General features: G+C 38.5%; 1 protein-coding gene across 2 annotated transcripts in view; it reads left to right on the top strand.

The window, feature by feature from the left end:
- The window catches only part of CEP128 (centrosomal protein 128), a 184917-nt gene that overhangs the window by 63925 nt on the left and 96938 nt on the right, over positions 1 to 24054 (top strand). For both annotated transcript variants that reach the window (XM_032232414.1, XM_032232421.1), the window contains exons 16-18: positions 5473 to 5649; positions 10438 to 10497; positions 14906 to 15098. In XM_032232414.1, coding sequence (XP_032088305.1) covers positions 5473 to 5649; positions 10438 to 10497; positions 14906 to 15098 — 430 coding nt within the window. The remainder of the gene's footprint in view (positions 1 to 5472; positions 5650 to 10437; positions 10498 to 14905; positions 15099 to 24054) is intronic.

Raw genomic sequence — 24054 nt, 5'->3', positions numbered from 1 at the left:
TATTTAATTTATAAATATTAACTTTTTAATAACCATGTTTTTTTATTATTATGGAAGAAAATATTTGAGTTTGAGAAGAAAATCCCTAAGTTTGAAATATTTACTAAACTATTCAAAAAACAACTTGATTGAATCTAAACAATGAGGGTTAAGGATGATTTAGAGTTCATTATAGGTACAATACTGCTCCAGCAGTGCTCCATCTTATATATTTCTACTCACTTTCTGGGATGTTGCTGCTTCAGAGAAGAAAATCCGTCCTAAACTATACTGCACAAGAAATAATTCAAATATAAACTATGGAAAAATGCAAATACCTTGATAATAGTCTTACCTGTCATTGTTTCCCAGCTGAAAAAAGTACAGTGGAGGCTAGTGGCTTCTAGATCTGCAATGCCATTGTGTCTACCTGCCATAGGTATAGGCTAAGTAAATGCTTTATTGCAAACCTGGCTTACTTAGATGCACAAACATGCTCTATTAGCCGTTTGTTTGACTTGTCAAATTCATGAAGGCTGATCAACTCACAATGATTCTATATGATATAGAGATATTTTCAGTAGCATTTTCCCCTTGAATTTCTTAACCATGGGAAATCGATTTATTTGAAAAGTGATTCTTGAAAATAATTTACATCCAAACATGTGGAAATTGTAACTGCAATGCTGGGGTTATAAGGAGTTTCTGTAATTAGTATTGCAGACTTTCTACAGACTTGTAAAGTGGTTTTCAACAACCTATGCTAATAATATTTCTAGCACTTTATAAAATAACAGCTTTCTACTGTTGAAACTTTGAGGCATTTTAGTTCAGGAATTGCTATCCGTCATATGGAAAGCAATGAAGTTACAGTAAATGTATAATCTGACTGCATTGTGCAAAAGATGAAGTACTTAATGTGCCAATTTTGCTTAAAATGTTGCACACAATCTTTCATGTATTATATCTTTGTTAGGTTACACTTTGGTCTTCCAAAGAAAAATAATAAGTGCCTTCACACACACATTCTGATATACATATACAAATGTGGAGTTCGACTATAAAATATAGTGTTATTTTATCCGACCTTTGATAATTTCCATGTGATAAACATGAGAGGAAGAATCCTTCTTTAGACTGTTCCAGCCATTCTCCAACACAGACTTCATAGTGCAGAGTTGGTTGATATATAAATAAGAAGTGACAGTGTGTCCATACTATAAAGAAATCATCAACCATTATCTCTTCCCCTTCCCCGCCCCATCATCCCTGGAGTCCTGATCCATACACCCAAATCTCAAATCCAGGATTTTACTGTTGCTATACCAAGAGATTGTTAGCTTTTATGGAATTAGCTGGAACTTCATATATTGAAATTATAGTTTATGTTTCTTATTCTGTTTTTCCTTGCTTTAAAGGGGGAAATGAATTAGAATTACCCTGTATACTTAAAAGAGACAAAGTGTATTTAATTTTCTTACCTTTGTTTGTCACATTCCAAATGAAAATAGCTGTCAGGAACTCTAAATGCTATCAGATGAGCTGCTACTACTGCTGCTTAATTTCCATGATGAGAGTAATGACAATTAGTACTGTCTGGCACTGCCTGAAGCTCTTAGAAACCTTGGATATGCCCCCTATAATTGAACAGACAGATAGATTGCAATAAGTAGATCAGAATATTTCTTTTGCGCTACTAATTTGATTTTTGTTTTTTGCTTTTTGCATTTTGTTTTTTGCTTTTTGCATTCATATTAAAATCTCAGAGTCAACAACAATCTTGTGAAATAGTTTTGGCATAGATAAAATGATTAATCCAAAATTAGACATTTCCAGGTCAAGTGGGGAACTGAACCATGATCTTCCAGGCGCAGTCCAGAACTGAAAATACTATTTTACATTGTTACAATGTGTAACAACATTTTTCATAATGTCCTCACCTCCATAAAGTTTGTCTTACACACACACACAGACTCAAGAGCTGTTTGAAAGTGGTTGGCTTATTATTATTAATGTAGAAAAAATGTAAAATCACAGTTCTTTAATGGATGTTGGCTTTCAAATATAGTACATCGAGTTCTTCCTAAGATTCCAGGGTGTTGTAATGTATCGATGTGGTATATGTGTGAATTCAAGCAGTGCGGATTTTTGCAATTGAAAGATGGAAATTTTGTCAATGTGCAGATATTCTAATGTTGCCCAAGATTTTTGGGTATATGGTATCCAATTTGCCAATAATCACTGGGATCACCACAGCTGGTTTATGCCGTGATGATTAATTTTTTAGATTTTTCAGATCTTTATATTTTGTGATTTTTTCTCCAATTTCTTTTATTATCTATTTTCTCCTGGAATTGTCACAATTATTGAAATATTTTTCTTTTCAACCATAGTTAAATCTGGTCTGTTATGAGCCAAGATTTTTATCAGTTTGTATTTGGAAATCCCACAATATTTTAACCTGCTCTTTTCATCTACTTTTTCAACTCTCTGTTCCCATCAATTTATCATTACTGGCACATGATAATTTTTATAAATGTTCCAGTGAATCATATAATAACAAAACCTAATTGATAATGAAACATCCTACAAAAGGGCAGCACCAGACAACTAAAGTCCAATTTCCTGCCCGCTAATAACTTCCAAGTTTGTAACTGATATGGTAACTGATGCAGTTCTACATCATTTAATTGAAAACAAGGTCTTTTCACCTGAGCAAAAAGGAAACTGTTCAAACAGCAGAGAAGACTCACTACTACAGTTTTTCATAGCACTGATTCCTTTGTCAACAATACTGAACAAGTCATGACATAACTCTCAAATGTCAAAAACATCTGCCAAGTTGTGGTATCCCATCTCCTTTGCATGGATGATCTGAACTTGTGTGGAAAATATCATCTGAAATAGAATCACTATACAACCAAAATATTGCAATGGAGTTTGGACTGGAGAAATGTGCCATCCTCACCTCTAATATGGGAAAAGCAGTGAAAATTGAAGGAATCAAGATTCTCTATGGAAATTACATCAAGGGTCTGGATGAAGAAAATAACTACAAATACCCGGGCATCCATCAAGCTGACAAAATCAAGCATACTGAAGTCAAGAAGAAGGTTAGAAGTGAATACATGAAAGTGAAGAGTTAAGATCTTATCCTAATTCAGTGGAGGAAATACCATCAAGACAATGAACACCTGGGCAATTCCAGTTATTAGATAGACAGGTAGAATAGTAAACTTGACCCAAAGAGAACAAAAAGCTCAGGATAGAAAGAACAGAAAAATAATGACATTGATGCAGGACCTTCATCAGCACAGCAGTGTTGACACAAGGAAAATAGGTGGATGTGGAATATTGCAAGTACACTGGACAGTTGAAGAAGAAAGGCCATTGGAATAATATCTGAAGGTCAGTGAAGAAGATCCACTGGTTAGTACGTCATAAATGCTTAACTAAGTAGTGAAGAGACTAATGCTCCAGAAGAACAAACGAAAGAAGAATAGAAAAGAGAAATGATAAGATAAAGTGTTAATTGGTCACTACATTAAAAATTAAGGGATGTGGTTGCTCAGTGGGTAAGACGCTGAGCGTGTCGATCAGAAAGGTCGGGAATTTAGTGGTTCAAATCCCTAGCACTGTGTAACAGAAGGAGCTCCCGTTACTTGTCCCAGTTTCTGCCAACCTAGCAGTTCGAAAGCATGTAAAAATGCAAGTAGAAAAATAGGAACCACCTTTAGTGGGAAGGTAACAGCGTTCTGTGCGCCTTCGGCATTTAGTCATGCCGCCACATGACCACGGAGATGTCTTTGGACAACACTGGCTCTTCGGCTTTGAAACGTAGATGAGCACTGCTCCCTAGAGTCGGAAATGACTAGCACATATGAGTAAGGGGAACCTTTACCTTTACATTAAAAATAGCAGACCAAGCAAATAGCAAGAAGATTTGGCAGTGTCTAAGAGCAGGAAAATGCAGAAAGAGGCAGGGGTCTAATTCTGGCTGCACAAAACCAAACCTTATGAAAAAATACATATCAGATCAGAATTGAGAAGACAGAAGAGATAGAAAATGCAAAGATAGAAGAGGCTACCTAGTTAACTGCTCAAGATGTTCACACAGACACCTTGACTATAAAGCACATGACAAAGTAGCAACAACGGTGCATTTAAAAAGCTGCTAGAGAGAAGTTCCCTGAGGATAGGCTCCAGCACGAGTCCAAAAACTCAGAAGACTAAACCTCTGGTCCCGGTAACTGCCCCAGATTGGATCCTGCAACATTATCCTGGGACATGTATATTTGTTTTCATTTGTGAAAACAACTTAATAGAAAATGAAGAAGATAAAGTGCTCTGGGATTTTAGGATTCAAATGGACAAGAAACTGCCACTTAAACACTTCAGATTTTGCAAACATTGATAAGCAAAATCAGAAATTTGGATAGTGGAGATGGTAGTACCTGAAGACAGCAGAACAGAAGAGAAAGAAGTGGAGAAAATCACAAAATGCAAACATCTGCAAATAGAACTACTGTGACAAAAGAAAACAAAGGTAGTATATTTAGTAATAAGCATCTTGAGTGCTATCCCAAAAGTGGAGTAGCACTTTAACACTATTGGCATTGACAAAATCACCATCAGTCAGTTGCCAAAGGCAGGTTTACTTGAAACAGCTTATATACTGCAATGATACCTTTAACACCATCAAATAATATCTGCCTGTTCCTTGCAAATGGTTCAACTACCATAGTGGATACAACTATTATGTACTCTGCTTAGTTGGAGATGAGTTCATTGGCTGTGGCTTAAGATCAAGAGAAAGAGAGAGAGAAAATAGACCATAAAAGAGTGCTAATTTGAGGGAAGAAGCTTTGCTGTCTTAATTTTGTCAAACTTGCAACAGGAAATCTGTGATTACGGTTTTGTTGATTGACCTGTTTTTTTGAAAACAATTTTCACTGAAGTCAAACTGGATAGCAATATTTGAAAGGTTTTAACTGTCCACACATTCTTCATCAAACAATATAGTTAAACTGTAAAAGAAAAAAACTCTGGAAGAGGCTTGGTTGATGCGAGGATTGTGTTGTTAAAAGTTTTATTTGAAATATGAATGTTTCTCCAGACATATAATTGGGTATTATCAGAGTCACAGAATGACTAAGAAGTATCTACATATTTCTGGAGATTTTTTCCCCCCAATATTGAAAATATAGAGAAGACAATGTTTTCAGTGTACAATTGTCATTTTATTATATGTCATGGGCCCTTTTAGTTAAAGTGTTCCTTATTTTATTCTGTGGTTTTTCAAAGGTTTTTAGTTTGTAATGGTATCAGTTGCTGTTTTTATTTATTATTTATTTATCTGTTAAATTTATTTACCGCTTATCTTGCCGTGGGGCTACTCTAGGTAACTAGAGTATTTTATCCTGTGACTGTGCTGCACTAAGTTGTAAATACACGATAAATTTATTGTTTCCACTTTGTTATTGTTTGCTTTAGAATAAAATAATAAATAGTGAAGATGATCACCTAAGGAGGCTGGATGGAGAGAGGCTTCAACTTCATGATCAACTACAAAGTCTGAAAACTGAACAGGAATCCATCTACCGTATGATAGGAAGTGAAGTCGATGCAACTTGTCAAGTCTTTTCAAGAGAGTCTATGGAGAAAATGACAGTAATTATCTCTCAATTGTTCTTTTAATTTATTTATGCCTGGAATTTTATACTTTTTCTGTATTCCCAAGTGCTACAAGTGGGTCACAAAACAAAAATGAGGACATAAAATGTGAGACCAGTAAAGTATGACATGGAATGACCATATGACAACTTAAAACTGAAGCAAGGTAAATTCAATAGAGGGGACAGCAGTTATTGAAGAAGCATTAAATTTATATTTATAATTGTGTAATTAACAAAGCCAGAAAAGAAAAATATGTTCAGCTTGCTCTGACAAGGTTAGATTGCCTGGGGACAATAGTCTGTAATTGTCGTGCCAGCATTATAAATGCCTTTTTTAATAGTTATCAGTCTTATGTCTTTGGCAAGGGCCCTGAAAGAAGAACCAATCTACATAGATCACTGGTGGGTTCCGGATCCCATTGCAACTGGTATGGTGCAACGGAGCCAGGCACCCACCACATGAACGTTTGCAGCGTGAGCATGCGGTACTTACCGCCCGTGACGCTCCACGACGCCTCCGCGATGCTCCAGCTTCTCGGTGGAGTGCCGCACAGGTGCCGTATGCTCTGTGCGCGTGCGCAGAAGCCCCAAAAACTTCAAATACCAGTAAGGAGCACGGACGGGTTGGTGGACTCTCCGGAGCACCGTACTGGAACGGTATCTGGTGCTCCCGGCAGGTACTGGTACGCGTAACCCACCACTGACATAGATACATATGGAAGTCTTTTTAAATGTAATTGGTTGCTTCTTAATACTAGTGCAATCTTTTCCTCAAACAACAAAGTGAATACTACACTTCATATTATTCCATAGTTCTAAGAAATAGTGTATTATTCCTAGCTGTAACTCACTGTTAATCATATCTGCTTTTGGCATGTTCTAACACCAGGTCTGTGATGGCCAGACATAGCAAATGGTCTGATTTTAAGAGAACATCTTACCTGTTCTGTGATTGTCTCACTCTACAAATGATATTTTCACCAGTTAGCAATTAAAATGTCAAGAAACAGTTAATAAGATCATTTTTCCAGTCACCTATTTTTCTGTAGTTATCTCCAGCAAATAGTCAAGGAAAAAGTTTATCTTCATACATGCAATTTGCTATTTATATGCTATTTTCTAAGATCGCCAGAACTTGTTTTAATAATTGGGTGACTTTGGAACAAATGACACCCTATTAATCCTGGTATGTTATGTGACCTCTCCAGTTGCAAGCGATATCATTTCAGCCTGGGAGAAAAACATAATTCTTTACCGTGCATGGATCCATTATGGTTTTTTTTAGTAATATAATATTAGAACCATATATTTATAATTTGGAATAGAATCTTACATGCTGTGTTTTTAGTTCACAGGGTGTGTCTGTAGTCTTCATGTGACAAATTTTTAGTAAACTTGTGCCAGGGTGTCTAATTTGGGATACTAAATCATGAAGATTATATTTTAATTTCTTTTTTATATTTTGTTCTATTGGTTTTATTTAAATGTGTATTTATATTACAAGCTTCTCAAAATGGTAGTTCTTAATTCATAGAAAACTTGAAAAAATAATTTTAATAGTTTTTCAGGTGCTATTAGATTTTCTCTAATAATTCAGAAATAACTTTAAAATATCTCCTTATATTATGAACAATCTAACTTTGAAATGGTTAAAAAGAATCAGAATCAGAATAGTGCTGGAAGGGACTTTGGAGGTCTTGTAGTCCAGCTCCCTGCTCAAGCAGGAGATTCTATACCATTTCAGACTTAAAAATCTCCAGTGATGAAGTACCCATAATATCTGAAGGCAAGCTGTTCCACTGATTAATTGTCCTCAGTGTTAGGACAATTCCAGGTTGTTTCTCTCCTTGATTAATTTCCATCCATTGTTTCTTATTCTGCCTATCACTCTCACCCAAGGTCCCAGTAACTTCAACTCTTATCATTCTTCTCTATTAGTAAGAATTAGATCCAGTATACTGTGTTTCCCTGAAAATAAGACAGGGTCTTATTTTCTTTGGACCCACAAAATATGGCTTGGGCCTTATTATCAGGGAAGGCTTATTGTTTTGGGGTTGCCGGGCAGCTGCTCTCTTGCGAGCAGACTCCCAAAGAGCTGGGCACAGCCTCAGGGGCGAATGGCTGTGTTGCGCTGTTACAGCAGCGCAACACAGCAGCCATTAAGCAACGACGCTCACGATCAGCCACCTGGCAAACCTCCTTTCCAGCTGGGCACAGCGTCATTCACTGACCTAGGGGTATTGCCAAGCCACGTGAGCACCTGTTCGCTGCCGCCCGACTCCCGCGGCTTGGCACCTTCGAAATGCCAGTGAATGGTGCTCTGCACAGCTGGAGAGGGGGATTGCATGAGTGACTGTTCTGCTCCTGCTCGCACGCCTCCCAGCCTCACAATGCCCTGGTCCACCTCTCCCCGCAGAGCCAGGGTACCTCCGCTGCCGCCATCGCCATCCCAGCATGGCTTTTCCAGCGGCTTCCAAACTGAGTCTTCCGGCAGTGTCTGCTCTGGGCCTACACTCTATGGTTGTATGCTTGGGGAGTACACTCTGCCGGCATCCGGTCCACAACCATAGAACGTACGCCCAGAGCGGCCAGGGCCGGAAGACTTGGTTTGGAAGCTACTGAAAAAGCCATGCTGGGATGGTGGCGGTGGCAGCGGAGGTGCCCTTGCTCTGCAGGGAGATCTGGGCCAGGGCATCATGAGGCTGGGAGGCACATGAACGGAACAGCAGCTTGTGCAACCTCCCTCTCTGGCCTTGTAGAACGCTTATTTGTGGGAGAGGACTTATCAGGACATGTCATATTTTCGGAGAAACACGGTAGTTCTTCCTCTAGTTCCCTCCTCTACCTTTTGGATCACAAAACTCTAAGTTAAGTTAATTAGGAGTCTGTTTAATCTGATGTCACTTAGGACAAAATGTGACTTGTTCAGTTCCTTAGTGCTTTCTGAATATTCCTCCAAAATATTCCTATGTATTAAAAATATAAATTATAGCTGTGATGGCAAACCTATGGCACGTGTGTCACAGGTAGCACACAGAGTTTTAGTTTGAGTTTGAGTTTTATTGAACACTTATAGGCCGCCCTTTTCCCTGAGGGGACTCAGGGCGGCTTACAATAATGAGGGAGGGGAGTGCAAGACAAGACATAAAAGAAAATGTGAGTAAAAAATAATTAACAATAAAAGCACAACATTCACTCAGCATTCGGGCGGGGAGAGAGTAAAGTCCTATCCCCAGGCCTGACGGGATAGCCAGATCTTGAGGGCTGTGCGGAAGGCCTGGACGGTGGTGAGGGTGCGGATCTCCACGGGGAGATTGTTCCATAGCGTCGGAGCTGCAACTGAGAAGGCTCTCCTCCGCGTAGTCGCCAGTCGGCACTGACTGGCGGATGGAATTCGGAGGAGGCCTACCCTGTGCGATCTGATGGAACGCAGGGAGGTAATTGGCAGAAGGCGGTCTCTCAAATAGCCAGATCCACTACCATGGAGCGCTTTGTGGATGGTAAGTAGGACCTTGAAGTGCACCCGGAGATCAACAGGTAGCCAGCGCAGCTCACGGAGGATCGGTGTTATGTGGGCGAACCGCGGTGCGCCCACGATCACTCGCGCGGCCGCATTCTGGACTAGCTGAAGTCGCCGGATGCTCTTCAAGGGCAGCCCCATGTAGAGCACATTGCAGTATTCCAGCCTAGAGATCACAAGGGCTCGAGTGACTGTTGTGAGGGCCTCCCGGTTCAGGTAGGGCCGCAACTGGTGCACCAGGCGAACCTGGGCAAATGCCCCCCTGGTCACAGCTGACAAGTGATGGTCGAAACTCAGCTGTGGGTCCAGGAGGACTCCCAAGTTGCGGACCCTGTCTGAGGGGTATAAATTTTGCCCCCCCAGCCTGATTGATGGAACATTAGCCAAATTGTTGGGAGGAAAACACAACAGCCACTCGGTCTTTTCCGGGTTGAGTACCAGTTTGTTAGCTCTCATCCAGTCTTTAACAGCCTCAAGGCCCCGGTTCATCACGTCCACCGCTTCATTGAGTTGGCACGGGGCGGAGAGATACAACTGTGTATCGTCCGCGTATTGATGGTATTTTATCCCGTGCCTCCGAATGATCTCGCCCAGAGCCATATCTACCAGCAAGTGAGCCATCAGCTCCAGTGTGCTGGCCAGGAGGAAGCCATTTGCGCCCTTCCCAGGCTTCAGGAAAGTCTCTGGACCCCGGGGAGAGCAAAAAATGGGCCCAATGGGCCTATTGGAAGTTTGGAAATGATCCATTTCTGGAATCTGGAGGGCCTCTGGGGGTCTGGGGGAGGAAGTTTTCACCCTCCCCAGGCTTTAGGAAAGCCTCCAGAGCCTGGGGAAGGTGAAAAACTTTCTGAACTTCTGGTAGGCCTGTTGGTCCTGTTTTTCGCCCTTCCCAAGCTCGGAGGCTTTCCTGGAGCCTGGGGAGGACGAAAATGGCCTCTCCTGACTCCCAGAGGAAATACCAAGCTCAGCTTGGAGGTGAGCAGTGTGGTGTGCATGGGGGCGAGCATGGTTTTTTTTGTGTGTGTGTGGATGCTCATGTGGAGGCGTGCTTTACATTATGGGTGCTGGTATGCACATATGCTATTACGTGTGTTCGCATTTTGGCACCCAATAACAAAAAAGATTAGACATCCCTGAACTATAGAATTATTATGTAGCTGCAAATGTAAAGAACAAAATATTTATATTAAAATGTGGATATCTATGTAATAACTGGCTTGTATATAATATGTGTCCATATTTTCATTTTCATCTTTAATTTAGACAACATCACTTACATCCGGGATACTGAATGATCCTCATCGCTGGTTAGCAGAGACAAAAGTAAGAGCAGATTTTTTAATATCTGAATTAAAATTTACTATATTAGTTAATGTGAATTAATTCCTTAGTAATTGTTCTGACCTAGGGTTCCTAATACAGTAAAAAGCACACGCTTAATCCCCAAAACCTTCTTTTTATTTCAATGGCTGTGAATTATGTTCATTCACAGCCCGTAATGAGTCACAAATAGTTTGTAAAGAGTCCAACAGAAGTCTGCCACAGTCCTTCGGTATAAGGCTGATATACCTGCCCACATTTATCTCCCTTGAAACGCTGTCAAAGACCTAATTGGCAATTAGCTTTGCAAGACCACAAGGAGCACAGAGTCAAAACAGAGCTTCAAAATGTAACCTGACCAGAAAGAACAAAGTTGCTTCCTGCAAAGGCTTACGTGCTTTTACTCTTCCTTTATGTCTTATGGGACATTATCTTCAAGCCCTATTGCTGAGTCATCCCTTTTGTCTTAACCGTTCTTCCCTTCTGGCAGGTCTGCACATGTGTGCACTGGGAACAGGCTCCCCCTGTTCCTCTGCCTCGCTGATGTCCAACTCTGGAGACTCCGGAGGCAGTACATAACTCCCAGATGGCCCTGGCCCCCTCTCTGCCTCTGATGCAAAGCCCTTATCCAAGCCTTCCTCAAACTCCAAGACTGGTCAATTTTCCTCTCCAACCTCTTCACTGTCTGACTCTGCTGCCAGCTCTGCAGGCCAGCGGTGGACCACAACAATAATTAAGAGGAAATGTACTGTTCTCATGTCTCATGTTGTGTTCGCTATATCCCAGTAATACTTTCATGTATTTAAATATTTGGCCCTTCCCTATAGATATTTAATATTTATATAAATCTGCCAGATATCTAACTTTGTAGAAAGGTGGGAGCACACTAGAGGTTTCACTACATTCTGTGAATGCAGTTTGTAACATTGTAGAGTTTGTTTGTTTGTTTGTTTGTTTGTTCACATTCCTGAAGCACACATCACCCTCAAAGAGGAATTCTGAACAACGTGCAATAAAAGATGTTAAAATATAAAACTATGTATAAAAGTTAAAAATTTTAAGAAGAGGCAAGGAATTAAATTGATGAAAATTGATGGATGTGAACAAACAAACTATTCTGCCCCCTCCCAGTCCCTAAGTGAAGCCCAAAGGGATACAAGCAGTGGTGGCACAGTGGTTAAAATGCAGTACTGTAGCAGAGTACTGCTCACTCTAGGAGTTCAATTCTGCCCGTCTCAAGGTCGGTTCAGCCTTCCATCCTTCCGAGGTCGGTAAAATGAAAACCCAGATTGTTGGGGGCAGTATGCGACTCTGTAAACCGCTTACAGAGGACTGTAAAGCACTAAGCTGCAGTATATAAGTGCTATTGCTATACTATGGTTGATGATATTGAAAGTCACCAAGAAATCAAGAAAAGCAAGGATGAATGCACCACTTCCATCCCACCAGAGATCATAAGTGGGACCAATGTCATTTTGGTTGCATATTTGGGCCTAAAACCTGAAGAGTATCTTCAGTACCTGACTGAAGAGTACAGCTAATTTGTTTTCCCCAGGATTCTTTGTAGTTGCCACTCCACCGCTTTCTGAACCACTTCCTATATAAAGGAGAGGGGGGAGACTGGACAAAAACTATTCAGAATGGTAGAGTCCAGTGATGGCTTCTTGAAGAGGGGACACATCAGTGCCTCCAGAACACCCCCTCCAATATGGATGAATTGACCATTGCTTGAACCCATCCATATGACTCCTTGGGATGGTCTTAACCAACAAGGAGGGGCATAGATCTAATGTACAGGTGGTGGGGTTTACATTTTGGAGGCCCCTGTGCGCTTCCTCAGGTTTAGCAGATAATTGTGTATTCCATATAACTAGGAAGGTAATTGCAATGCTGTAATACAGCTAGCTATTCATTCCAAAAGAAAATTCTGTGATGATAAATTGTATATGCTAATAGCACTATTCAATTATATTCTAAATGAAAGGGCACCGTCCCTTTCATTCCTCGTTTTCAAATGCTGGTCTTAATTGTCTTGAATTCACATATTTCTCAAAACCTTTTATGAGACATTTGAACTCTGATTCCTTTTTCCTATAATCTTTGGTTCCTTTTTTTAAAGCTTATTAGATCAAGACATTGCCTGTTAAGATCTAACCATTATTTTTTTTAGTTTAGTGACTTTGTAAGCAACTTTATCTTGTATCTTTTAATAATGTTAAACTTCTCTCAATTGGAAATGCTTTTTCTACTTCATGAGACAAGGCTTGTCTTCATTGTATATTAGGGTCACAATGAAAGGAGAACTGTTGACCAACTGACTTAGGTGAAATTGCATTTGTTTGCTCGCAAGATTGCCTGAAGTTATTGATGGGTTTGTTTGTAATGCCCATGGACCAGGAATGAATATCACCATAAATAGTGGAGATAAGAGTTTGAACTGGAGGACAAGGGCAGTAGAGGAAACAGACTCACTATTCAGATTGTTCATGCTGAAACTCCAGGCACTAAGTATCAAGAAGGGGATGTGGTAATTGATTCATAAATCTGCCAGTTGAGTCCTCTTTGGTTATTAGTAGGTTAGTCATGAAATAAAAGGGCCTTTGAAAAACTGTATTTTGCACCTGAAAAACAAATTGACTTAATAATTGTTTTGTTAAGAAATACTGTTTTATCCATCAACTCTTTCACTGCCTGGATTCCTGCCTTTGCAACTGAACTCTGTGAAGAGATTAAATACAGTGCCCACTTTTAGAGGGCCAGAGCAATGAACTTTGTATACACAGTAAAATTTCTAAGAATGACCTTTCCAAAAGGAACCCTCTTTATCCTCTTGGAATTTCAAGGAGATTTTGGAAAGGAGCCATTTATTCAGAATATGGAGTTGCAGTTGGTTTGAAGGAAAGGCAGGATAAGAAAAATACTTTTGAATATGTCTGGACTTTATTAAAATGCTCTAGCTCTCAGATATTGGCATTATTTATAATGATTTCGGGTGAGGAACATAATAATGATAAAGAGAAAAAAGTCACAAGTGTGGCATGAAAAATCATAAAATGTGTTGCAGCGTTTATGCAGTGCACTTTTTACAGTGTTTACACTTTAAGTCAAGAAATTAAAAATGTATGTGAGCTGTCCCATTTATCTGGTTTCCTTTTCCAATTTGTTAATGGATAAATAGAAGTGGCTTGTACATTTTATAGAAAATGTTGATTTAAAAAAGTAGACAAGAAAATCAAGCAAGTCTTCTCCTAATGGGCTAGGTATGGGCCAGAGGTTTTGGACACAAGAGTCTGCGCAAACATGTCATTTTTCAGTTAAATGTGGAAGTGATACAATCCTGCCCTGTTATTAAGGGTACTATATAAATTGGCCCTATTTTCTAGACTCTCAATTAAGAACTGAAGAAATGTGTGGGATTTACATTCCCACAGAAAGTACAGGGCAGATGCCCTATTTCTGAAACTAATGATTGTAGGATATGATTTGAACAGCTGAGATTACTTAAGCACATTGAAATATTTGTGGAACTTTTATTATTAGAAACATTTGGAACTGCTGTGATGAGGACCATATGTCAATTTTATTCCTTTGAAAAGTAAACACTTTTTCTTAGCTACTTGTAAGTAATTTGGAAAAAGAATATTTGTGTTCTCATTTTGCTGTTGTCATAGTCATTGGTATAAATGTATAAGGTATAAATTAGTGTAATTTATAATTACACTATTAAAAATTCAATGTTTTGAGCTGCATTGGTTACCTGGTTGTAATGGAATGTGTGGATGACCTTGGGGAGAAGTGCTGCTTAGGAAACGATCAGACAAGAGAGGCAGGAGGCCCCAGTGGCTTAAAAGTCAGAGATAGAAACTTAGGAAGGACCTGTAGTGAAGGATCAAGCAATTAAAAATCCTGGTAGGAAGTTTGTACTTTCAGACTTGCAAAATTATTACCAGCCTTCCCATTTAAATTAGGCAGGAAGCAGAACAAAATGAACTAATTCTATTTTATTGTAAGGCTACATTAATAATATCTTACATATTTGAAATGGGTTTTTTTTGTCTGATTGTTCCTAGGCTTATTTGTAAACCGGTCACAGTAGCCCTTTGACATTGTATCCTATGCCAAGACCCTTAATTGCTCAAGAAACCACCAATATTGAGCGGATTGAGTAATTGCTGAAAACTATGGTAGCACCCAACTGTGAGGCATGCTATATTTATGGCTATTGATGTTGTCTACTCTCCATCTGTATTTGACCGAAATCTTCACAAATAAAGATTTTGAAAAAGCCCTGGGTTTGAGTTACGGGGCCCTTATCGTATTTTGAATTTCATAGATGTACATGATTGAACTGTATCTGATGAATGGCAAAGTTCTCATCCAGTATATTTAATAGGAATGTGTTTTCTTCTAGGCAAAACTTAGATGGCTTTGTGAAGAAGTGAAGGAGAGACAGACCAAGGAAAAGAAGCTTCGTCATCAACTACAACAGAGCCGAGAGCAATTAAAGCAGCTGAGCTTGAGCAAGGAGACCGAACACCAAAACCTCATAGATCAAATAGAAAAGCAGGAAGAACTGCTAGAAGAAGTTTATCAAGAGAAGAAACGTGAGTTTATAAAATCATGTTAATTAACAGCAAAACTTTTTGAATTTTCCATGTCAGCCATACCTCTGATTAGACTAGTAAGCTCCCTCCCTCCCTCCCTCTCTTCTCTGTTTATAATAAAATAGCTGAAATCTTGAATTAGTTTAAAGTTGAGTTTTCTGATAGAAATGGTAGTCCCCTATTGCCTTCTTTACATCATGTAAGAGTTACATGATCTGAAGAAAAACTAGTATTGCCAGTGAATCTGACAGGTAATCTGCTTCTCCATGACATACTTAACCAACCTTGAAGTAACCTAGTCATTAGAGATGTCATGCCATCCCCTTGGCTGCCCTTGAAGGCTGATATAGGAAAACGTTCTACCAGGAGAGGCAATGTCCCTTTGACTCTGCACATACAGAAACAACAGAGCATGTGCTCCTCCAGTGTCTGTAAGACAGAGATATCTGTACTAGCCTCATCTCATCAATACTCCATATACCCAAGTCTCACAGGACAATTTTATACCTCCCTGCTGCTTGTAGACACTAATCCTGCTATAAGATATAATGTTCTCAGGTTCTGTGCAGCAGTAATTAAAATTTCTCAGATGGTGACCTGTGTCTCATGTCTGAATAAGTATTTAGCTTGTCAATTAGGAGTCTTGAGTATTGTGATAGATTTAGTTAGCCATATTAGCCACTTTTATGTTTCCCTACATTTGATTAACATTTTTACCCCTTTTTATGAATTTCTTTTTTTATACAGTGATTTTGTTCTTTCATATACATACATACATACACACTAGGTTTTTAAAACATCATTTTACCCTTATGTATTTTATATTTTATAGCTTTTAAAATTACTAGTAGTTTGTTTCTCACCCTTCTTATGTGGGTTATGACTGTAATAAAGATATGATTGGATTAATTTAAATAAATTGACCCCAGAAAAACCAACACTTTCCTAGTGCTAGCCAAAGTGTTGAAAGTGAGGTGTTTTCAATGTGTTGAAAACATATGTCAAAAGATGAATTATATGCTTTGAAAGAATTGGAGACTGCTGTTTTCAGGAGCATCCCTACTGTTGTGATAGGAATAATTCTGCTTTTCTGCTTTGAGCTGTGCTTCCTTACATTAAAGTATCTGCAAAAATTGGATATATAAGATAAGTAAAGTGAAGTAACTTATTTTCCAGTTGAAAGATTAGAGGCATGCCGTGAGCTGCAAGAAACAAAATTTAAAACAAAGCCCTATTCATTTTAAATTCATTCTGCCTACCTAAAAAAACTATAGAATTTCTCCATGTTTAACTGACAACTTTCTTTCTCTTGTACCACTTAAAGAAATATTTTTCTATCTTATTTGTATCTCAGCACTAAAAATGGTTAATATTGTAAAATGGTCCCAAATATTTTAATTATGTTTGTTTTTAGCTAATTATGCATTCTATTGGTGACTGATATCTTTTTCTCAAAGTAAATAAAATCTGTGCATTTGCATTATTAAAATGAACTGTTATCAGTTGCGCAGTTATACAAGGTAGAAATGTCATAATCTATTTTTACGCTATTTTGCTTTAGAAAAAGGAGATCTTTTCTACAAATATACATACAAATACAAATATTTGTATGTATACAAATATTTGTATGTATACAAAATAAATACAAATATATATATACAAGTTTTAGAACTATGATAGAGCTAAGTATCCTGTAAATAACTTGATTATACAACAATATACATCCATGATACATTTTTTTTCTCTATAGATTTAAAAATGTATTTTTTAACTTCTGCTCAATATTGTACTTTTCTGTATTTGGATACATTGATGCAGAAATGCCAAAAGCTTTGTATTGCCTCCCATCTCTAACCCCTTTCTGCATATTTCTATTTTTTGTTTTAAATTCCATAATCATTTCTTCCATAAACATACATATTTCTCATTTTAGAAGAAAATAGTTTATTGTGTGAAGGGGTTGTATACTTTTGATACATTGGAAAGGTGCTTTATTTACTGAATGCAGTTATTATGAACCAGCAACTTGTGAAGTGAAAAGAAATTGTACCATAACATTAGATTTTTAAGTTTACAATCCAGTGTATTATACATATCTTCTTATTAAGCAGCTAGTATTATGATAAAAGTAGAACCTGCTACCTTCTAGAACTGCAATCATCATGCATTTCATTTTGACTTGTAAGCCTGAATTTGCAATTGTGTTTGTGATTAGCTGAAGAAAGTTTGAGATAAAAATGTGTCATTCCTCATAAACAATGGCATCTATTGAGAACCAGAAATGTGCCTTGTATGTAGCAGCACCTGCCCTCTGGAATAAGGTTCCCCCTAAGATTTGAATGAGCATGACCCTACTGGTGTTTTGAAAGGCCCTGAAATCCTAGTTCTTTGTCCTGGTTGGTGAGGACCACTGAGGTTTCTTTCTTCCTTTTCCCTGTTTGTTCTTTCCAGATTTGGTTTTTCTGCCATCACTGGATTTTTGTTTTTAAATGGTAGCTCAGTGGCTAGGAAGCTGAGCTTGTCGATCAGAAAGGTCGGCAGTTCAGCAGTTTGAATCACTAGCACCGCATAACAGAGTGAACTCCTGTTACTTGTCCCAGTTTCTGCCAACCTAGCAGTTCAAAAGCATGTAAAAATGCAAGTAGAAAAATAGAAACCACGCTTGGTGGGAAGGTAACAACGTTCTGTGCACCTTTGGCGTTTAGTCATGCCAGCCACATGACCATGGAGACGTCTGGCTCTTTGGTTTTGAAACTGAGATGAGCACCGTCCTCTAGAGTCGGGAACGATTAGCACATATGTGCAAGGGGAACCTTTATATTTACCTTTAACAATTTTAACCACTCAGTTAAAATTTTAACCGATCAGTCAGCCTGATGATTAGACTGGATTTTATATTTTTGTCCACCTATTGAATCCTTACTAAGGATCTGAGGTGGACAGATGTTGTTTAATAATATTAAAGGTATTATTATTTCCTGATTGGGGGAGGCAAATTATGAAAAAATAAATTTCTGTCACATAGTTTGACAGAAATAATTACATCAGTCATCAGAATTATCATCAGCATAAATATAAAAAAGTTTGGCCAATCTTAAGACTTGATGTCTTAATTTAAACAGATGTGTTCCCCACATAGATCCAGTTCACACAGTTAAAAAATAAACCATACAGCCCAATTCTGAATTTTGCTTTGCCTGATCACTAAATGTTACATTATTCCTTTGTTTTTAAAAGTGTAAAAGAGAAATGTAGCACTGAAAATACATGCCTACATGCCAGCTAAAGTGAATAATAGTTGAGATAATTAATCAAGAAAATTAAATTAATTTTGGAAAAAATAGCAAGTTCTGCTATCAAATTGATATCTCAGGAGAATTGTAATTTATTCTGCAAGCATGCATATTAAACCAGCAGAGTTTAGGAAAAGAAATATCCTGGAGAAGAGCAGGGTTCAAGCATTGCTAGGTATTTTATTTTTATTCTTTTCTTTTTATAGTTATCAACATTGTTGAACTGCTTCCTTTTAAAACTGTTTCTAAGATGCTTGGGTATTCTTTTTCTGCTTCTTAAATCTTGTGCTATTAGAATGAAAAGGTAATCCAGTTACCAGCATTCAGAGCACATCCCTGTAAATCTTTTAAGACTTAGGTGAAATCCTGTTATTGCTGATTTTTTTAGGCTGCATATTGGTTATATTTTAAGGCAGATAGTAGTATGTTTTATTTGCTTTAGTGGAGGTGCATTATATTTGTTCAACTCTCAGTTCGATCAAACAAACATTGTAGATTAGAATACATGATTTTATAAAACAGTGGAATGACTGTCCACACTGCAGATATCAGTAGCTCTCTAGAGGTAATATTTATTTCTGATTTTCTATCTCTGCAAGTCTTTAGTATTTTCACTTAAGTAATCATGACCCCAAACGATCAAGCATAAATGTTTTGCACTTGTGTTCACTACTGTTGTCTTTCCTGTAATTACTGTTTTTAGAACCTTTATCTTATTGAAGTAATTAGCAAAAGATATTTAACGCTTATATTTGATAAACAAAGATCTCATTCTAGAACCAAAGCTGAATTCAGATTTTTGTTTTATACTACATTGATTCAAATCATGGATAGTCCACTGAGATCAATGATATATTTTATGTATCATGAAAAACTGAATTCACTTACCTGTATATAAAATATCATATTGGAGAAGTTACTTTTATGCAAAACAGTTTTTCTGAGACCCTGCTGTAATGTTGAGAAGAGTCTCCCGAATCTCTAATAGATGAAACACTTATAATTTAAATTTTAAGCAATTTATAGTTAAGGTTCTCCCTCTTTTGGGGGAGTTCAATTTTATTTTAAGGATTACTTCAAAACCTATCCATGTGTATGCAGTAGTGAAACCTGAGTTGCTCAATAGTGAGATAGATAGCATATAAATGTAATAAATTAATAAGCAATAAATAAATCTCATTTAATTTACTAGGATGTTTTCTAGATTTTTTTTCATGATTTCCAAAGTAAGATTTTGGTCTTAATTTTTAAATGGTAAACTTCTATAGTAATCAGTCATATTCTTATTAAAATGAATGTTTTTTTTTTACTAGCAAACAAGAATAAGAAGTATGTCAAAGATGTAGATTAAAATGGTTGCTTGATTTGGCAGTTCAGGACATCCATGCCCATGACATACCAGTTCTTATTTATAAGGTGTTCCTTGCAGCATGAGCATTTACTCCTTATCTTGTAGTTATGATTAATTGTGGTCTTGGTTCCTGATTTAGTAAAAGGATGGGATTGAACTCTTTGAAGACATGAACTAGACCAGAGATAGCTAAACTTTTTGTCACCGCCTGCCGAAAGCATGCGTGTGACAGTGCATGTGCATGCTTGCCTGCACCCATTAGGCAATGCACATGAGATACCCCCTGCCCCATTGCACATTGAAATCTTATACCCCTCAGAGAGGGCCCGCAACTTGGGTGTCCTCCTGGACCCGCAGCTGACACTAGAACACCATTTGTCAGCTGTGACCAGGGGAGCTTTTGCCCAGGTTCGCCTGGTGCACCAGTTGCGGCCCTACCTGGACCGGGAGACACTTCAAATGGTGGCACTTCACTCATGGTGGTGGCACTTCACTCATGCCCTCGTCACCTCAAGACTTGACTACTGTAATACGCTCTACATGGGGCTGCCCCTGAAAAGTGTTCGGAGACTACAACTGGTCCAGAACGCAGCCGCGTGAGTGATATTGGATGCACCGAGATACACCCATGTTACACCCATCCTCCACGAGCTGCACTGGCTCCCGATCGGTCTCCGAACGCGCTTCAAGGTGCTGGTTATCATCTTTAAAGCCCTACACGGCTTAGGACCTGGATATCTACGGGACCGTCTTCTGCCACATACCTCCCAGTGTCCGATAAGATCTCACAGGATGGGCCTTCTCCGGGTGCCGTCGACTAGACAATGTCGTCTGGCGGCCCCTCGGGGGAGGGCCTTCTCTGTAGCTGCTCCAGCCCTATGGAACGATCTACCCCCAGAGATCCAGACCCTCCCCACTCTCTCGGCCTTCCGAAAGTCTATTAAGACCTGGCTATCCCGGCAGGCCTGGGGCTGTTGACCACTTGAATGAGATCCAGCCCCACTAAGTTTGAGTGCGTGTTGTGTCTTTTTAACTTGCCTTGTCTTTCTATTTTTAAATTTTTTAGTAGTCTTTTAAATTGTTTTTTATGTAAGCCGCCCAGAGTCCTTCGGGATTGGGCGGCGTATAAATTTATTAAACATTAACATTAACATTTGTGTGCAACACCCCCGTGCCCTGCTGCGCATGCACATAGGACCCCCATACCCCGTTTTGGGTCTAGCAGGCCTCCCTATAGCCTACTGGGACCAAAAATGGGCCGTGGGGGACAGGTCCCCCCATTCCCCCTGCTCCCATGCATGTGTGCATGTCCACCACATGTGGCCCACCACCCCACGCATGCATGGCAGAGACCCAAAAATCAGCTGTCTGGCGGCAGGCACACTTGTACATGGAGGTGGAGCTGAGCTGGGGCAATGGTTTGCATGCCTGCAGAAAGGGCTCTGCGTGCCACAGATTCGCCATCATGGAACTAGATGCTCAAGATTCTAATTTTAAAAGAAAAACCTATAGAGCACTTCCAGAAGTTAGAAGATTGCCTACCGCTGATTTAGAGCCTAGAATCCCTTTTCTCTTCCTCAAGTAATCTATGGAAGAAAATAAAGAAATGTGTATGGGGGTTGGGGATGTGGGGGAGGAAGGGAGAAGCTTCTAGGACAATAAGATGAAATTTTAATTAACTTCTGGAGAGGTGAAATTTATGAATACATTATTTTCCCTGAAGCCATTATATATGGCCTACCACAAAACACAGTTTTTTTAAAGTTCACAGTTTATTGTAGTCTTGATGCCTACAATTATCTACATTATGATATAGAATGTTATTTAATAAAGGGCAGCTTGATGGCTCAGCTCAAGACACTGAGCTTGTTGACATCCTGGATTGAAGACCCAAGTGTTGCTTCACAGAGTGACTGCCTATCTTTGCCTAGCTCCTGCCCACCTAGCAGTTCAAAAGCATGCAAATGCAAGTAGATATATAGGTACCACTTCAGTGGAGAGAAAACAGCAATCCACAATGTCATGCTGGTCACAAGATTGCAGGAGCATCTTTGGACAATGCTGGCTCATGGCCTCGAAACAGAAATGAGTGCCACCCCATATAATTGGCAATGACTAGCAGAGTGAAATCCGCAGGGACATCTTTCTTTTCCTTCCTTATTTAATATTATATAAGCTTACTGATATATAGATATACATTTCCATGTATAAACATAAATGTGATCATTTAGAAGTTCCAGTTTTCACTTCCAGATTCTCATAAATAAATTCTTTCTTGATGCAATATTATTAACTTTTAGTCAAAATGTAGAGTATGCAGTACCATTTATGTTCAATTTCAAAATTAACTGTGTTGTCCATAATTGAGTCTTAGATTTCCTAATTTATGCAACTGCCTCTTTTAAAAATTGCATTTATGAAAACATTCAAAAATATATTATTATTTGTTTATTGCATGGAGTCATTCCTATAAATGTACTTATATATTTATGGTATAATTTTACCTTAATTCATGTGTATTAATGCATGAAATCATCTGCAACCATTGTTATAGCTATCCTGAAGATATTTGTTTTATTGTATATATAAAAGTGTGACGCCATCATTAACAGAATTCACAGAAGTACTGTTGGTAATTTTCCCCCTGTTTTTGCTCTATGAAATTTAAAAAAAACCTATTAAGAGTGCATTGGTTTATAACTGTCTTTGAAGTGATTTTTGATCAATATGGAACACTGGCTACACATTCTGATAATAACTTCAAACCTTTATAGATCTAACTGTGGCAGAGGTGGGTTGCTCCCGGTTTGGCCCAGTTTGGCCAACTGGTAGTGAAATTAGGCCTGGGTCGCAGAACCGGCAGCGACCTAAGTCTACCACGCCCCCGAACTGGTTCTCTCACTGCCACCGGGCCACTGCCGTTTTGGTTTTTAGTGACTGCATGTGTGCAGTTCACTGTAAATTGTTCTGCGCATGTGCGAAGAACAATTTATATTAAACAGTGCACACATGTGCACCGCATATCTGGCGCATGTGTGGGTTGTGAACCGGTAGTAAAATCAGCAGCAAGCCACCCCTGAGCTGTGGATGCCGATATAACAGTACACTGTAGTGCATGGTACAGTAATCTATAGACAAGGTTTTGAAATGATATTTAGATTGGAAATGTAGTTTTTAAACTGGTCCAGACCCCACAAACATGCCTTTCCTTCTCTATTTAGTAATGCTGATGAAGAATTCTTGCATTCTTAAAAAAATAGGCAAGTTTTTAAAAATAGCAACCATTAGTTTTCTGAGCAAACAGTCACATATGCCTACTGTTGATCTTCTTGCAATGTCAGCTAAATTGTTACCCTGAAGAGAGGATACTGCAAAATACTTATATAAAAGAAACAGTTTTTTTTATATTCTGTGGTTTGTATTCTGTGATTACAGTTACAAGTTCTCTTAAGCTATAATACTGCTGTTTAAATAGTGCTGTTTAAATTTTCAATCAAAGTATAAAAAGGCAGCAATCCAGAATGTAGCTTATATATGGTTGGCAATTTTAAGAAATTCAGGATTAAATCCACAATATATCTGAATAACAACTGTATGCATTACTCTTCACCTCTAGATTCTTAAAGGCAGAATTCTAAACAGCGATTAATGATGTTCAATTAGACATCAAATAGAGGAACATCACATTTACTAATTATATATCATATTACAATCAATAATATACACCACTGACAGTTTCAGGGAGCTTTCTCAGAAAACAAACAAAAAATGCATATTAAAGAATAAAAGTATAAAATATTTATGGATACTAACTCATGATAGCAATAATAATAGGATAACTGTGGAATACATACGTATTTGTGTATTTGTATTCTTTCTAAAAGTTCCATTTTGGTTTCTATATTTGTGAAGTTCCTTGAATTTACAGATCCTGCTGAAGCAAGGGGAAAATATGGCCTTTATAAAAGTGTTTGTATTCCTATTATACTCTTATCTGAACCAGGGCAGTGGTGGGATTTCCACCAAAATTTCCACTACCAGTTCTCCAGAACTGGTCAGAACCTGCTGAACACCACCTCTGAACCAGGGGTTCTTCAGTCACTTATACTTTGGACATCTCAAGCATAGACTATTCCAATATGCTGTCTATGGTCTGCCCTTGAAAATTAGTCAGAAGCTGCAGCTGATCCAGAATGCAGCAGCACAGGTGATAATGCACATGTAACACCTTTATGAGTTTTATAACTTACCAGTAAGCTTCCATGTGCAATGCAAGATGCTGGTTTTCATGACATACAGCTGGCTATCTAAT

This window comes from Thamnophis elegans, chromosome 1 (assembly GCF_009769535.1).
Source record: "Thamnophis elegans isolate rThaEle1 chromosome 1, rThaEle1.pri, whole genome shotgun sequence".
In the NCBI taxonomy this organism is placed as follows: Eukaryota; Metazoa; Chordata; class Lepidosauria; order Squamata; family Colubridae; genus Thamnophis; species Thamnophis elegans.
Note: the sequence above shows the minus strand (reverse complement) of the source record. Positions and strands in the feature narration are given on the sequence as shown.